The sequence below is a fragment of the Pongo pygmaeus genome, chromosome 1, assembly GCF_028885625.2.
Source record: "Pongo pygmaeus isolate AG05252 chromosome 1, NHGRI_mPonPyg2-v2.0_pri, whole genome shotgun sequence".
Classification (NCBI taxonomy): domain Eukaryota; kingdom Metazoa; phylum Chordata; class Mammalia; order Primates; family Hominidae; genus Pongo; species Pongo pygmaeus.
The window spans coordinates 111,697,169-111,714,845 of NC_072373.2; the positions used below are offsets into that span (position 1 = coordinate 111,697,169).

At 36.6% G+C, this 17,677-nt stretch overlaps 1 protein-coding gene across 1 annotated transcript in view; it reads left to right on the forward strand.

Moving 5' to 3' along the window:
• SPAG17 (sperm associated antigen 17) overlaps positions 1-17,677 on the forward strand; it is a 233,433-nt gene that overhangs the window by 162,178 nt on the left and 53,578 nt on the right. The window contains exons 29-30 of the mRNA XM_063651455.1: positions 9,714-9,931; positions 13,556-13,700. Of these exons, the coding sequence (XP_063507525.1) occupies positions 9,714-9,931; positions 13,556-13,700 (363 nt within the window). The remainder of the gene's footprint in view (positions 1-9,713; positions 9,932-13,555; positions 13,701-17,677) is intronic.

Consider the following 17,677-nt stretch of genomic DNA (forward strand, 5'->3'; position numbering starts at 1 on the left):
ATCTGACATTTTTGGCCTCTATCTCAGGAGACAGCACTACTAGCAGGGAAAAAAGAAGGTGAACAATACTTGGATAAGCAATGAACAGTGTCTGCCATAATCTAAATTGCAAGACTGCTGTCCTGAGAAGTGTTTTCAATGTATACCCCTACCACTACCACATGAAAATGTCTACTTCCTCATACCCTCACCAATGCCAGATATTATCATTCTTTTAATCTTATTCAACATGATAAACAATGCATATTATTATGTTGATTTGCATTTCTTTAATTACTGGTGAGGTTAAACATCTAAAGATGTTTCCTGTTTGTTTGTTTGTTTTCATTTTGTGAATTTCCTATTCACATCTTTTCTTGGTTTACCATTGTGATGGTCATCATTTTCATATTAATTTGTAAGATATATTTTTATATAGGAGGTGTATGTTTGTGTAACAGGAAAAAAATCTGATATTTCAAATATTAAATCAGCTAATCCTCTGTGAGGCACATATTTTAATAATCCCCAATTTACAAATGAGAAAATTGAGGGAGAAAAGTTAAGTAATTTCCTTGAGGTCTCTTAGCTAGCAAGTGGTAGAGCTGAGATGTAAGTCTGGGTCTCTAACCCCTAAATTCCGCTGCCTCTCCTGCCTTACAAACTTTTCTCAATTTCTCATATGCCTTTAATGATCTAGATTTAAATCTAGAAACCCAGATTTAATCCTTTTTTGTCAGTTTCACACATCTCACCACAGTACCCAGAAATATTGTATGGAAGCAACTAGATTACTTTTTAATTACTCAATATTTAGTAAAACAGATTTTCCTTCAGTAGTAGCAGAAGGTTTCTGGTTAGAGAAGTATCCAGATAGCTTTCCAAACTTCTCGGCTCAAGGGTTCCCTCTTTTGTTGATACAGAGGACTTGATATAAATTTATAGCACTAAATGCCCACAAGAGAAAGCAGGAAAGATCCAAAATTGACACCCTAACATCACAATTAAAAGAACTAGAAAAGCAAGAGCAAACACATTCAAAAGCTAGCAGAAGGCAAGAAATAACTAAAATCAGAGCAGAACTGAAGGAAATAGAGACACAAAAAACCCTTCAAAAAGTAAATGAATCCAGGAGCTGGTTTTTTGAAAGGATCAACAAAATTGATAGACCGCTAGCAAGATTAATAAAGAAAAAAAGAAGAATCAAATAGATGCAATAAAAAATGATAAATGGGATATCACCACCGATCCCACAGAAATACAAACTACCATCAGAATATTACAAACACCTCTATGCAAATAAACTAGAAAATTAAGAAGAAATGGATAAATTCCTCAACACATACACCCTCCCAAGACTAAACCAAGAAGAAGTTGAATCTCTGAATAGACAAATAACAGGAGCTGAAATTGTGGCAATAATCAATAGCTTACCAACCAAAAAAAGTCCAGGACCAGATGGGTTCACAGCCGAATTCTACCAGAGGTACAAGGAGGAGCTGGTACCATTCCTTCTGAAACTATTCCAATCAATAGAAAAAGAGGGAATCCTCCCTAACTCATTTTATGAGGCCAGCATCATCCTGATACCAAAGCCTGGCAGAGACACAACAAAAAAAGAGAATTTTAGACCAATATCCTTGATGAACATTGATGCAAAAATCCTCAATAAAATACTGGCAAACAGAATCCAGCAGCACATCAAAAAGCTTATCCACCATGATCAAGTGGGCTTCATCCCTGGGATGCAAGGCTGGTTCAATATACGCAAATCAATAAATGTAATCCAGCATATAAACAGAACCAAAGACAAAAACCACATGATTATCTCAATAGATGCAGAAAAGGCCTTTGACAAAATTCAACAACCCTTCATGCTAAAAACTCTCAATAAATTAGGAATTGATGGGACGTATCTCAAAATAATAAGAGCTATTTATGACAAACCCACAGCCAATATCATACTGAATGGGCAAAAACTGGAAGCATTCCCTTTGAAAAGTGGCACAAGACAGGGATGCCCTCTCTCGCCACTTCTATTCAACATAGTGTTGGAAGTTCTGGCCAGGGCAATTAGGCAGGAGAAGGAAATCAAGGGTATTCAATTAGGAAAAGAGGAAGTCAAATTATCCCTGTTTGCAGATGACATGATAGTATATCTAGAAAACCCCATTGTCTCAGCCCAAAATCTCCTTAAGCTGATAAGCAACTTCAGCAAAGTCTCAGGATACAAAATCAATGTGCAAAAATCACAAGCATTCTTATACACCAATAACAGACAAACAGAGAGCCAAATCATGAGTGAACTCCCATTCACAATTGCTTCAAAGAGAATAAAATACCTAGGAATCCAACTTACAAGGGATGTGAAAGACCTCTTCAAGGAGAACTACAAACCACTGCTCAAGGAAATAAAAGAGGATACAAACAAATGGAAGAACACTCCATGCTCATGGGTAGGAAGAATCAATATCATGAAAATGGCCATACTGCCCAAGGTAATTTACAGATTCAATGCCATCCCCATCAAGCTACCAATGACTTTCTTCACAGAATTGGAAAAAACTACTTTAAAGTTCATATGGAAACAAAAAAGAGCCCACATCGCCAAGTCAATCCTAAGCCAAAAGAACAAAGCTGGAGGCATCACGCTACCTGACTTCAAACTATACTACAAGGCTACAGTAACCAAAACAGCATGGTACTGGTACCAAAACAGAGATATAGATCAATGGAACAGAACAGAGCCGTCAGAAATAATGCCACATATCTACAACCATCTGATCTTTGACAAACCTGAGAAAAACAAGAAATGGGGAAAGGATTCCCTATTTAATAAATGGTGCTGGGAAAACTGGCTAGCCGTATGTAGAAAGCTGAAACTGGATCCCTTCCTTACACCTTATACAAAAATCAATTCAAGATGGATTAAAGACTTAAATGTTAGACCTAAAACCATAAAAACCCTAGAAGAAAACCTAGGCAATACCATTCAGGACATAGGCATGGGCAAGGACTTCATGTCTAAAACACCAAAAGCAATGGCAACAAAAGCCAAAATTGACAAATGGGATCTAATTAAACTAAAGAGCTACTGCACAGCAAAGGAAACTACCATCAGAGTGAACAGGCAACCTACAAAATGGGAGAAAATTTTCGCAACCTACTCATCTGACAAAGAGCTAATATCCAGAATCTACAATGAACTCCAACAAATTTACAAGAAAAAAACAAACAACCCCATCAAAAAGTGGGCGAAGGACATGAACAGACACTTCTCAAAAGAAGACATTTATGCAGCCAAAAAACACATGAAAAAATGCTCACCATCACTGGCCATCAGAGAAATGCAAATCAAAACCACAATGAGATACCATCTCACACCAGTTAGAATGGCAATCATTAAAAAGTCAGGAAACAACAGGTGCTGGAGAGGATGTGGAGAAATAGGAACACTTTTACACTGTTGGTGGGACTGTAAACTAGTTCAACCCTTGTGGAAGTCAGTGTGGCGATTCCTCAGGGATCTAGAACTAGAAATTCCATTCGACCCAGCCATCCCATTACTGGGTATATACCCAAAGGACTATAAATCATGCTGCTATAAAGACACATGCACACGTATGTCTATTGCCGCATTATTCACAATAGCAAAGACTTGGAACCAACCCAAATGTCCAACAATGATAGACTGGATTAAGAAAATGTGGCACATATACACCATGGAATACTATGCAGCCATAAAAAATGATGAGTTCATGTCCTTTGTAGGGACATGGATGAAATTGGAAATCATCATTCTCAGTAAACTATCACAAGAACAAAAAACCAAACACCGCATATTCTCACTCATAGGTGGGAATTGAACAATGAGAACACATGGACACAGGAAGGGGAACATCACACTTCGGGGACTGTTGTGGGGTGGGGGGAGGGGGGAGGGATAGCATTGGGAGATATACCTAATGCTAGATGACGAGTTGGTGGGTGCAGCGCACCAGCATGGCACATGTATACATATGTAACTTACCTGCACATTGGGCACATGTACCATAAAACCTAAAGTATAATAATAATAATAATAATAATAAAAGAAAAAAAAAAAAAAAAAAAGACTAGTCTGTGTAGCCACTTTTCTAAGAGCCTACCCTGGTTCTGGAGGACTTCTGCTTCTAGCATAGTGTCCCCCAGATTTCTTCACAGCCCTTCCATCCAAGATGATGCACTCACTTTTTAAATTAATAGACTATTTTTAGAGCAGTTTTAGGTTTACAGAAAAATTGAGAGGAAAGCGCACAGAGTTCCTGTTTACTCTGCTCAATTTCCCCGATTATTAACATCTTGCTTTTGTGTTGTATATTTGTTACAACTGATGAACCAATCTTACATTATTATTAACTAAAGCCCATAGTTTACATTAGGGATCACTCTTGGTGTTGTATATTCTATGTCTCATGTATCATACAGAATAATTTTGCCACCCTAAAACTCCCTCTTCACCTATTCACCCTTCTTATTCCACCCATCCTGAACCACACACACACTACCCCACCAAACTCCTGGAAACCACTGACCTTTTTATTGTCTGTATAGTTTTACCTTTTCCAGAATGTCATATGATTAGAATCATACCTTATGTAGCCTTTCCAGACCAGGTTCTTTCACTTAGTAATATGTATTTAAGATTCCTCCCTGTCTTTTTATGGCTTGATAGCTCATTTCTTTTTATCACAGTTTAATTGATATTAATTTAATTGATATTACATCAACTAAATGAAATATTATAGATTATATTTTATCAAAAAACTTTTTAAGTTATAAAACCACAAAGCAACTGTTCCTGCTGAGATTCAGCCATTTTTCTTGAATTGTTCCTCAGATTGTTACAATTCTTTGGTTAATTTTCAAAGTTCTGAAAAAGTTTATTTTAGACTTTGTGGGCCATATGGTCACTGTCACAACTACTCAACTCTGCCATTACAGCATAAAAACAGCCATGGGCAATATGTTATTAAATAAGCCTGTGTTCTAATAAAACTTTATATGCACTAAATATACTAAATTTGAATTTTATATAATTTTCATGTTATAAGTTATTACTATTCTTTTGATTCTATTAGCTATTTAGAAATGTAAAAAGAATTACTACTTCACTGACTGTACAAAACAGACAGCAGGCCTTTTTTGTCCATAGTCCACAATTTGCCAACCCCTATTCTATATTTTTACAGATTTTTTTAATCTGCTACATCAATTTACTTAGCAAAAGGATGTTTAAATCTCCTGAAAAGATAGAATAGTCTCTTTGGTGCTGTGTTCCTTATAATTTAATCATTATTTCTTTATTTGTGAAATAAATTTTTTTTATAGTTCTGTCATTTTTCTTTATGTATTTTAAGGATATGATGATAGATATTCATACATTTAGAATTATTGTATCTTCATTAATTTAACCTTTCATCATTATGCAATGACTTTCTTTCTTTCTTTCTTTCCTTTTTTCTTGAGACACAGTGTCACTCTGTTGCCCAGGCTGGAGTGCCAATGGCGTGATCTCAGCTCACTGCAACCTCCACTTCCCACGTTCAAGCAATTCTTGTGCCTCAGCCTCCCAAGTGGCTGAGATTACAGGCACGTGCCATCAAAGCTGGCTAATTTTTGTTTTGTTTTGTTTTGTATTTTTAGTAGAGTCAGGGTTTCACCATGTTGGCCAGGCTGGTCTTGAACTCCTGACCTAAAGTGATCTGCTTGCCTTGGCCCCCCAGAGTACTGGGAGCCACTGCGCCTGGCCTGCAATGACTCTTTATTCCAGGATTCTTTTTACCCTAATGTCTATTTTGCTTATTTTATTATAGCTACACCAGCCACTATTTAATACCTTACCGGCATAACTTTTTCCACACTTATATTTCACCTTCTGTGGTTTATGTTTAAACGTGTCTCTTGTAAGCAGCAAATAGGTGAATATTTTAATAATTCAATTTGAAAATGTTTGTCTTTAGGGGTTTCAGTCCTTTTATTGTATATCAAATAATTTCTAAAAATGTCTTTATGTTGTCCTCATTCTTAGAAGATAATTTCAGTAGGTATATAATTCTAGCTTATAGATATTTTCTCTCAGTACATTGAAAATATCCTTTATACTCTCTTGCTTCCAATGTTGCTGTTGAAAAGTTGGCTATCATTTAAGTTGTTGTTGCTTTGAGGATAATCTGCCTTTAAAATATTCCCTGTGATTTTTTATTACAATTTCAATATAATTTGACTAGGTATGGATTTCTTTTCATTTATCAAAGTGGGAATACGTTGAGCTTCCGGAATCTGTAAATTTGTATTTTTCATTGATTCTAGAGATTTCTCAATAATTATCTCTTCAAATATTGTTTCTGATCCATTTCTTTTTTCTTCTCTGCTTCTGGAATCCCAATTAAACATATTTAAGAGGCCTTGAACTTTTATTTTATTTTTTTACTTCTATTGCTTTGGTTCTGTGAGCTTCATTCTAAACAATTACTTTAGGTCTTTCAGTTCTCTTTTAAGCTGTGTTTTGTCTCCTGCTAAACTGGCATGTTAATTTTTTAAATTTCAGTTACTACATTTTTTAATATCTAACACTTCTTTGTTTCGTTTTGTAATCTGTCTTCTTTTTAATCATATTTTTGGCCCCTTTTTATTTCTGGAATCACATAAAGTATACATTTTAGATTCTGTGTCTGACCATTTCAATATCTAAAGTATTATAGATCTAATTCCATTTTCTGTTACTTCTTCTGGCTCTCACTTGAATTGCCTTGTTTCATTGTGTCTTGGTACTTTTTGACTATGAGATGATAATTTTTTCTTATTGCTTTAATTCTAAATTCTTGAGCTGGTATAAAAGTGCATTTTTTTTTTTTTTTTTGAGACATGGTCTCACTCTGTCACTCAGGCTGGAGTGTGGTGGCATGATCACAGCTCACTGCAGCCTAACCTCCTGGGCTCAAGCAATCCTCCCATCTCAGCCTCTAGAGTAGCTGGGACTTGTCTTTAGATGTTTTAGTCCATTTATTATATACCAAATATTTTCTTAAAATGTCTTTATGTTGTCTTCATTCTTGAAAGATAATTTCACTAGGTATAGAATTCTAGCTTACAGATATTTTCTCTCAGTACATTGACAATATCCTTTATATTCTTTTGCTTCCAATGTTGCTGTTGAAAGGTTGGCTTGCACCACCACGCAACAGGCATGCACCACCATGCCCAGCTATTTTTTTTTTTTTTTTGTAGCAATGAAGTGTCACTATGTTGGCCAGGCTAGTCTCAAACTCTTGGGCTTAAGCAATCCTCCTGCCTTGGCCTCCCAAAACGCTAAGATTATAGGTATGAGCCACTGTGCCTGGCCAATAGTGCATTTCTTTATAAAGGACTTTAGCAGTTGATAGGGGAACCAACAGTCTGGGATCACTTTAAATTATTAATTTAAGGAATTTCTGGGGGTGCCACTCAAGTGGTGTGAATTTTCACTTCAAACCTATATAAGGTTCTACTGTGGTTATACAACCTCTTAAGTACTTTCTTGTTTTCTCTGCTCAGCACCAAGTCTGAACACAGGCAAGCTTTCTGACAGTTCTAGAGTGGGGTGGGAAAAGACACGAATGATTTCTGTTAATAATTCACACTTAGTCTGAGAGTGTAGTCATTTGAGGGCCTCATATCAAACCTTCCATCCAGATTGTGCAGGTTCTGGCATTCATTTCTGCCTAAGTCCCACAATGCTAAGAAAACGAATACTCAGAATCACGCAGTTTGACAAAAACCCACTGGACAAAATCCAACTTCAGAGCTATTTTACCTCTTTGGCTTCCTACGTTTACTTAGTCCATGGCTTGTGCTGCTCTTACTTATAGTTGCCAGCTCAGAGACACTTTCAAGAAGATCGATTTAAAGATGTTTTCTAGCAGTTATGGTTCTTTTCAGTGGAATTATTGGTATCTAGTCTGTGATGTTCCTGAAAATGGAACTCCAACCCTGCTTGTTTCCTTCCTCTTACCTTTGAGCTGATCCTTGGCCAGTTTGCTTTGTTGACCTATATACTTAATGAAAGACAATAGTTGATTAAGATTTCAGGATCTGCATGTGATTCTTTCTCTTATCCTTTCACTGCCATCCTCATCCTTTCATATCCAAATTTGTTCCCCAATATACATTTGTATCAAAATTGTACTTGTTTATCTCTTCTGCCAACTTGAATTTCTAATACTTTAAAACCTTGTAACTGTTCTTCCTGCTTTTATTAGTATTGATTTTTTATCTTCCTGCCAAAAGCATGTAACTAATCTTCCAAATACCTCACTTTCTCTCTTATAACACTTTAGTTATTAAATATCACCTGTAGGAAAAATTCCAAGGTCTCTAACATACTGCTAAAGTCCCCTCAATTGAATCAGTGCCTGCCTCTCCTGTCCCTTCTCTCAACCAAAATCTGCTTGTAATGTATCATCTGGTCAAAGTGGTCTGCTAGTAGTTGTCTGTTTATACCATGCTATTCTTTACCCCATTGTATTTCTTATGTTCCTTATGTTGGCATGCCCTTTCCATAGCTCACCTTTTTTGATTAGAAAAAGTAACAAGAACAGAAGGAGAGGGGAGGGAAACAGGAGAAAAAGGGAGAATGCAGAAAAAAAGATAATTCCTAAAGTATTTCCTACTATTTCTAGAGGAATTATTCTGAAAGCGATACCATTTTCACTCTCTACCAATATTCTAGAAGTATAAATATGTCCAAATTAAATTTTAGGGCAATGAAAAGGCTCAACCTGATTTATCTGCCTTTGGTTCTTCCCATTAGTTGAGTCCCTATTAGTTAGGCCGAGATGCATGCCCTGCTGCACATTTCATGGTTTGAATCTGGAGAATCTTCCAAGAGTTAACATTCCTTTACTGTCATTACTTGCAATTTGTTTCTGGGTCTGAGTTTACCTCATCATTGAGATATGATAACACTGTCAAGTCTCATCTACAGATTACTCATTATTATTCATGGAAATGGAGTACTTCTACCCTGATAGAGCAATTGAAATATTGGTCAAGGATTTCCATGAAGGTGTCTTCCGTTCTCTCCCCCTGTTCCAAATGAGTAGGGAGGTAGAGGATGGAGAGGAAAATGTATCAGACAATTGTTGATGTACTAATTAAACTGCACAAATTCCTCTCCCCAGGGATATGCGTGGCTGCTGAGGTTTCCCAGATCCAGAGTTGAAGAAAGATGTTTCATGTTATTACTGACAAAAGGGCAAAATCAGGGAAATCAAGAGTTAAAAATTTAGTAACTGTTATAGTCCAATATGTCAAAAGGAGTCTGAAAGTTTGACAGATAAGTGAGAGCAAAGGTAGGCTTTAAAAACCAGAATACAAAACCCAAAATCTGGGACCCAGAGAGAAGTATGCAAGACCCAAAAGAGTACAGAAGTTGACCAGAATATTTTTTGTGCCCTAGACAGTGAGCTGTGTAAGCATGTGTATGTCTGGGGGAAAGTGGTGGGAATTTAGCCACGGTTTAAGTGCCAAAATTAAGCTATTCATAACCTGATACTTTTCCCTATTGAGAAATAATAAAATTGATGAATACCACTTAGAATTGTCTATGCCACAGTATCTGAGGTAGTTTGTACTGTGTCAAAACATAATGAATGATGCATATAATTGATATTATAGTTATATTGTTGTTGTTTGATTTTACTTGAACTTCACAGGAAAAAGTCACAAAAATCAGCCATCAATGGCCCATAAGGGTGAAATCCATGACCCTCCTCCAGAGGCAGTTCAAACTGTAACTCCTGTGGAGGTTCACATAGGCACCTGGTTTACAACCACACCTGAAGGAAATCGGATTGGCACTAAAGGATTAGAAAGAATAGCAGATTTGGCCCCATTGTTATCCTTTCAGGCCACAGATCCTGTCAATGGAACGGTATGACAAACTATTGTTTATTGCAAAATTTTCTAAGTCATTAGAATTCTGAAACAACACGAAAAAGAGTGCCTAACTGATAATATTTTTTCAATAAATGTCTGTTAAGTAGTGGATGGATGGATGGGTGGATGGATGGATGATTGGATTCATTTTCCAAAATCTAAAAACATCTTGTGGTGTATTTGCCAAATGGAGAGTATCATTAGGGACTATTTTTGTGTGTTGTGGGCAAAACCACGTCAGAACAAAATGCCAATTTTTGAGGTGAGCAGCAGTTCATGAGTTCTCTATGCCACTTTTAAGATATATGTGATTAATGATGTCATCGTGTGTTTCTTTATGCTGAATGTATGTGTGTAAATGTCTTATCTTCTGGAAGTGAGAGGCTTCTGGAAGTGAGTGTCTCATTACTACTTATTTGTGCCCACTTGCAGTTGGTGAAAGAAGTTTGTTCATGATCCTCTGATTTTGAAAAACTTATGGTATATTGAAAGAGATAAGACACACATTAAATAACTCAAGAATCCAAAACTGTAGAGAAACTTTACCAAAACTTTATTTGTAGCATAAGAATACATGACAAATTAGTGGTACAGAACATAATGGTTCTGTTTATGATATGAAAGCAAAACTCCTGGAATGAACAATAGCACTTTCTGTGTACCAGGATTTTTTTTTTTTTTTTTTTTTTTGAGACAGAGTTTTGCTCTTGTCACCCAGGCTGGAGTGCAATGGTATGATCTTGGCTCACTGCAACCTCCACCTCCCGGTTCAAGCAATTCTCCTGCCTCAGCCTCCCTTGTAGCTGGGATTACAGGCACCTGCCACCACGCCCGGCTAATTTTTGTATTTTTAGTAGAGACAGGTTTTCACCATGTTGGCCAAGCTAGCCTCCAACTCCTGACTTCAGGTGATCGGCCCGCCTCAGCCTCCTAAAGTGCTGGAATTACAAACATGAGCCACCACGCCCGGCCCTCTATGTACCAGGATTTCTTTGGGGGCTTTTATACACATCTCATTCAGCCCTCACACCAAATGTATATTACACAGATGAGTAAATTGAGCCTTAGGAAGTTAAGTAATGTGATCAAGAGTACATGTTCAGAAAGTGCTGAAGCCAGGATTAGAGCCAGTTGTTTGTGACCAAAAACTGAGCTCTTTCCATTCCTTAGCTATTCCTCTAACATCTTATATGGAGATTTGCAGCACCTTGTGAATCTAAACAAAATGAAGAAGTTCCTAAGTGCCTTAACTCTGGTATCTGAACTTCCTACCTTTGTTTAAAACCATGTGCTGCTGTAAAAAGCAAAATGTCTGCTTGCTATTAAGATGGATTACATTATCTAACCAAATATCTTTTCCTCTTCAGCCTACTTCTGAAATATTTTTATAATCTCTTACTTTGTTTGCTAGTTGCCTTTTTTTGTAAGACTCAAAGTACATATGATCTCAGAAAGGTTTTTGTTCATTTGTTTCCTGAGGTTTTTTAATGTTTGTTTCAGTTCCTTCAAATAACTCACTTTAATTCGGCCCCTGAGGTAGATTATTTGGCTTAATATGCAAGTTTGATTAACATTTCTTTGTTAACTTTTGATTTCCCTCATTCATCTCTATCACCATTTTGGAAGCATGAACCAACATCCAAGAACCTGGATTCAAGCATGAATTAAACACCAAATGCCCAACAGAATAAGAACAATAATAGTGATATTTACTGAGCACTCACTGTGTACTAGGCCCTGTTCTCTGCATTTTCCATATACTAACTCACTCAATTCTCACAACAAACTACTATTGTTTCCGTTTTATAGATGAGGCAACTAAGCTACAGAGAGGTTAAGTAATTTGCCCAAGGTCACACAGCAAATGGTAGAGCCAGAATGTAGACCCCACCACTGTGTTCCAGATCTCAAGAAACTGGCATATGAAGCAAAATTGAAAATGGGTGTGTATTTTCACAACCCCTGACATGAAATATTACATTCTAAAGGAATGAGCACTGCCCTTGGGGTGAGGCAGACCTGTGTTTCAAGCCCTAGCCATAGTCCTTACCAGATGTATAACTTTTGGCAAGTTTCTCATCTGGTTTCTGATTCATAAACTGGAGATAATAGTCATTACCTGTTGAGAAGATTAGTACCAGACCTGGCACTAACAGGCATTCAGAAGTATCCTTGTTACTGTGTTATTGCCACCACTAAGAATGATTATCCTATTCTATGGTGACCAGAAAATGTCACTGTTTATGTGGTGTTATGAAATGTTTGAATAATTCTAAATCATAATATGTAAATATCTCCGCTAGATACAAAACCGCTATCAATAATTACTAACATGATGGCCAAGTGTGACACAATTTACCAGCATCATCTCGTTTAACCCTCATAACATTTCCAAGAAGATACTAGTATTGGCTCCATTTTGTGGATGAGTGAACCACACAACAAACAGGTTAAGTAAGCAACATCCCTAAGTCTACCCAGCCATTTGTGGAGTCGGGATTCAAACTCAGCTTAACCCCAGAGCTCATGCTCTCAACCACCACATTACACAGCAGTATTTCTTAGTATACATTCCTGGCTCAAAGTGCCAATGGTAAGAACCTAAAATAATGATTGGCATTCGTTTCTCTCTTAAATAGTGATTGCCACCTACCATAAAGAGCTAAGAAGGTGAAAATCACCTGCTCCCAATAGCCATAGACTTTGGACTCAGAAAACAGCTAGCAAACTCACTCTCACGTCCATCCAGACCTTCAGTGAAACATTCTGTTCCTTAGAGTTAGAACAGTTTAGAAAATGCCCAATGATTGAAATATGCATTATGCAATTTACAGTACTGCAGTTGCAGGTTGAGCTTTCCAGAAGCAAACACTGAGGTGAAGTCCCAAGTGCAAGATTTTAATAGAGACATATATGTGAAAGGAGGAGGGAGAAAGCAGTAATGGGCAGAGGTAAAAGCTGAACTATGAGGCAAACACAACAGAGCCATAGTCAACCCAGTGCAGAGCTCAGGAGCAGCAACCCACGCACACCGCTTCTCATACCCCTCAAGCTCACAGGCATGCAGCGGCACTGAGCAGCAGATACATGCACAGGTCAACTTGACACAGAGAGGCTACAGCCTCTGTCCCCCACCAATCTTCAAATACTGCTCTGATGACATTAGCCCGACACTTGCAGGCCATCTTGCCGTTCACTCCATCTGGGGAAGTTCTGCAGAGCAGGGGTTTCACAGCACACAAGGCAGCCACAATATGCCGCATTTATCATTACTCCGTAGTTTCCAAGGAAACAGGGCCTGTGGTCATTTTCCCAGACAGACCTGGGTTAACCCAGTCCAGATGTTAAGTGTTTCCTCAAATATGCCCTGATACTTACTTGCTGCATGACTTTCAGCAAGCTTCTCAACTTCTCTAAGCCTAAATTTCCTCATCTATGAAATGAGGGTACCTGCCAAGATTGTTATGAAGGTTAGATCAGGTAGATGAGATAAAACTTTTGCCTATAAATAAATAACTAGGACTTTGATGGTGCCATCTTTGTATTCAATGGATAAAAATAAGTACACTTGGGATTAACCATGTGGCCAAATGATTATGTCCTGCCTTTTCATGTTCAGGTTATGACAACTCGAGAAGACAAAGTTGTCATAGTTGAAAGGAAAGATGGTACTCGGATAGTGGATCATGCTGATGGTACCAGAATCACAACCTTTTATCAAGTTTATGAAGATCAAATTATTCTGCCAGATGATCAAGAAACAAGTATGTTTTATTTTCTGAGTACATGACAATATTTTATAACTCTTTAGCATAAGTTAGATAGAATCCTCACTGACTGCTGAACATACACATAAGAAAAATAATTTTTTGGTAAAGTTAGCCAACTAAAGAAAACCCATGCAATCCAAAGCAGGGTCTATAAGGATTTGGTATTATTATTATTATCATCATTACTTATTTTGCTATTTGCTTTATAAAATTTAATTTTATTCTTTTAATTGACAGATATTGTGTGTATATATATAATAAATAATATGATGTGATGAAATATGTATACATTGCAAAATGACTCAATCAAGCGAATTAACATATGCATTACCCTCAGATACTTATTTTTAGTTGTGAGAAAACTTAAAATCTATCTACTTTCTTAGAAAATTTTTTCGACCAGCAGCACCCAGCAGCCAAAACTTTCGCCAACACACTCCTCACTGTGTGTGCGTGTGTGTCTGTGTGTGTGTATGTGTGTTTTATTTATGTATTCATTTATCTAAAACTTTTAAGTTAAGGAGTACATGTGCAGGTTTGTAATATAGGTAAATTCATGTAACAGGGTTTGCCATACAGATTATTTTGTCACCCAGGTATTAAACCTAGTACCCATTAGTTATTTTTTCTGATCCTCTCCTTCCTCCTACCTTCCAGTAGGCCCCAGTATCTGTTGTTCCCCTCTATAGGTCCGTGTGTTTTCATCATTTGGCTCCCACTTATAAGTGAGATGAAGCGGTATTTGGTTTTCTCTTCCTGTGTTAGTTTGCTAAGGGTAATGGCCTCCAGCTCCATGCATTTTCCAGCAAAGGATGTGATCGCGTTTGTTTTTATGGCTGCATAGTATTCCGTGGTGTATATGTATGCCATTTTCTTACTCCAGTCTACCATTGATGGGCATTTAAGTTGATCCATATCTTTGCTATTGTGAACAGTGCTACAGTGAACATATGTGTGTATGTGTCTCTACAGTAAAATGATTTCTATTCCTTTAGGTATATACCCAGTAACGGGATTGCTGGGTCGAATAGTACTTCTGTATTCAGGTCTTTGAAGAATCACCACACTGTCTTCCACAGTGGCTGAACTAATTTAAATTGCCACCAGCAGTGTATAAGCGTTCATTTTTTGCTGCAACCTGGCCAGCATCTGTTACTTTTTGGCCTTTTAATAATTGCCATTCTGACTGATGTGAGAGTGTATCTCATTGTGGTTTTGATTTGCATTTCTCTAACGTTCAGTGATGTTGAGCTTTTCTTCATGTGTTTTTTGGCCACGTTTATGTCTTCTTTTGAAAACTGTTCATGTCTTTTGCCCACTTTTTAATGGGGTTATTTGTTTTTTTGCTTGTTAATTTGTTTAAGTTCCTTATGGATGCTGGATGTTAGCATGGATGCACCTTTGTCAGATGCATAGTTTGTATATATTTTCTCCCATTCTGTAGGTTGTCAGTTTAGTCTGTTGATAGTTTCTTTTGCTGTGCAGAAGTTCTTTGTTTTACTTAGAGCTCACTTGTCAATTTTTGCTTTTGTTGCAATTGCTTTTGGTATCTTTGTCATGAAATCTTTGCCTGTTCCTATGTCTAGAATGGTATTGCCTAGGTTGTCTTTCAGGGTTTTTATAATTTTGGGTTTTACAAATTTATTCTTTAATTCATTTTTAGATAATTATTCTATATGGTGTAAGGAACGGGTGCGGTTTCGATCTTCTGCATATGGCCAGCCATTTATCTCAGTACCATTTATTGAATAGGGAGTCCTTTCATCATTGCTTATTTTTGTTGGTTTGTTTAAGATCAGATGACTGCAGGTGTGTGGCTTTATTTCTGGGCTCTCTATTCTGTTCCATTGGTCTATGTGTCTGTTTTGTGGTTTTGGTACCAGTACCATGCCATTTTGGTAACTGTAGTCCTGTAGTATAGTTTGAAGTTGAGTAGCACGGTTGCCTCCAGCTTTGTTCTTTGTACTTATCATTTTTAGTTGTGAGAGTACTTAAAATCTATTCTCTTAGAAATTTTCAAAATACAATATGTTATTTACTATAGTCACCATGTTATACAGTATATCTCTTTAATTTATTCCTCTTATATAACTGAAATTTTATATCCTTTGACCAACATCTCCCCAACTCCTCACCCCGATGGCTGGTAACTACCATTCTACTCTCTACTTGCATGAGTTCAACTTCTGTAGGATCTGCATATAAGTGTGCTATTTGTCTTTCTGTACCTGGATTATTTTACTTAAAATAATGTCCTCCAGGTTTATCCATATTGTTGCAAATGACAGATTTCTTTTTTTTAACACTGAATAGTATTCTATTGCCTATATTTACTACATTTTCTTTATTTATTCATCCATTGGTGAACAGGTAGACTGATTCCAAATCTTGGTTTTTGTGAATAATGCTGCAATGAATATGAGGATGCATTAGGACCTTTTATTATGATCATTATCTCAACAGAGATGGGAGTGATAACAGCTCTAGTTAGCTGATGGTTAGTAATAGTCTTTGATTGGTGGCAACTAAAACCTAATAACCATGATTCATCTGTCCTAGATACTGGCTTTCAGATGTTTCCTTTGATCCTCAAGGCATCTAATTTGCATAAATAGGTGACCTCAGATAGGTCTTCAGTCTCAGCATGTCTTTCGTCAGAAAGGTGGTATCAGAAAAAAGGAAACTGTAGCTGCTAATTAACTGGAACCTGCTCAAAGATTCTAAAAGCCTTCCACTCTTCTGAACCTGAATTTAAGAAATATTTTTAATGAGAAGTTATTCCATGAGTTCCCTTTCCTTAATGTCAATGTTTTTTATTGGTTATATTTAAGATGTACAAAATGATATTTTGATATCCATATACATAGTGGACTAAGTGAAGCAAATTAATATATCTCTTACCTCATATAGTTTGTGTGTGTGTGTGTGTGTGTGTGTGCTATGAGCACCTAAAGTCTACACTCTTGGAAAACTGTCATTATACAATACAAGTTATTGACTATAGTTTTTATGCTATACATTACATTCTTGTACTTATTCATCTTACATAATTGTATAATTGTAACTTTATATGCTTTGACCTACATCTCCCCAACCCACCCACAAAATCATGCATATCATATTATGATGCACTAACTTTATTTCTGCTTATAGAGAGAGGGACACTCATACACATTTGCACAAGGAAACAAGTACAGAGGAGTGACTTGCAGCATTGAGTATAATATTGAAATATTGGGAAAATATAAATGTCCATCAATGGCAGAATAGAAAAACAAAATGTGGTAAATTCCTACAAAATAATACTATAAGGTTGTTAAGGGGAGTCATACACACACAAATAAATATATCTATGCACACATATATGTATAGATAGATGGATGGATACATATAGATCAAGATGGTTAGAGGTCTTGAAACTGTATTAAATGAAAAAAGCAGGTGTAGAATGACAGTACAGTAATTACATAAATACATAGAGTGACATATAGCTTACATACATTTAAAGCACACACATTTATATTGTTCATGATATATATGTACATAAAAGTATAAAAATGAATTTCAAGATAGAAATAAGCCCAGATATAAGGAGAAACTTCAATTTTATCTGTAATTTTTATTTTACATATGTATTAAAAAGTATAAATTTTAATTGATGAATATCTGAGTGCTTAAATTATATTTTATGCTTTTCAATTTTTCAAGTTGAAAAATCAGATGTTCTCAACTCCTACAAATAAATAGCGAGAATAAGACAGCATACTAAATTAAGAAGATTTTTTCTGGAAGAATTATTCTGAATTGACAAGAACAGCAGGCCACACTCCAACCCTGTGGAGTTCTCAGTACTTGCTCTAGACTTTACAATTGTGTTTTTTCCATGGGGAATCCAGATAGCCAGGAAACAGCAGCAAAATCAATAGGCTGAGGTCTGTTTTGCAATGTCTGCATCCTATCAGATCTGCTTA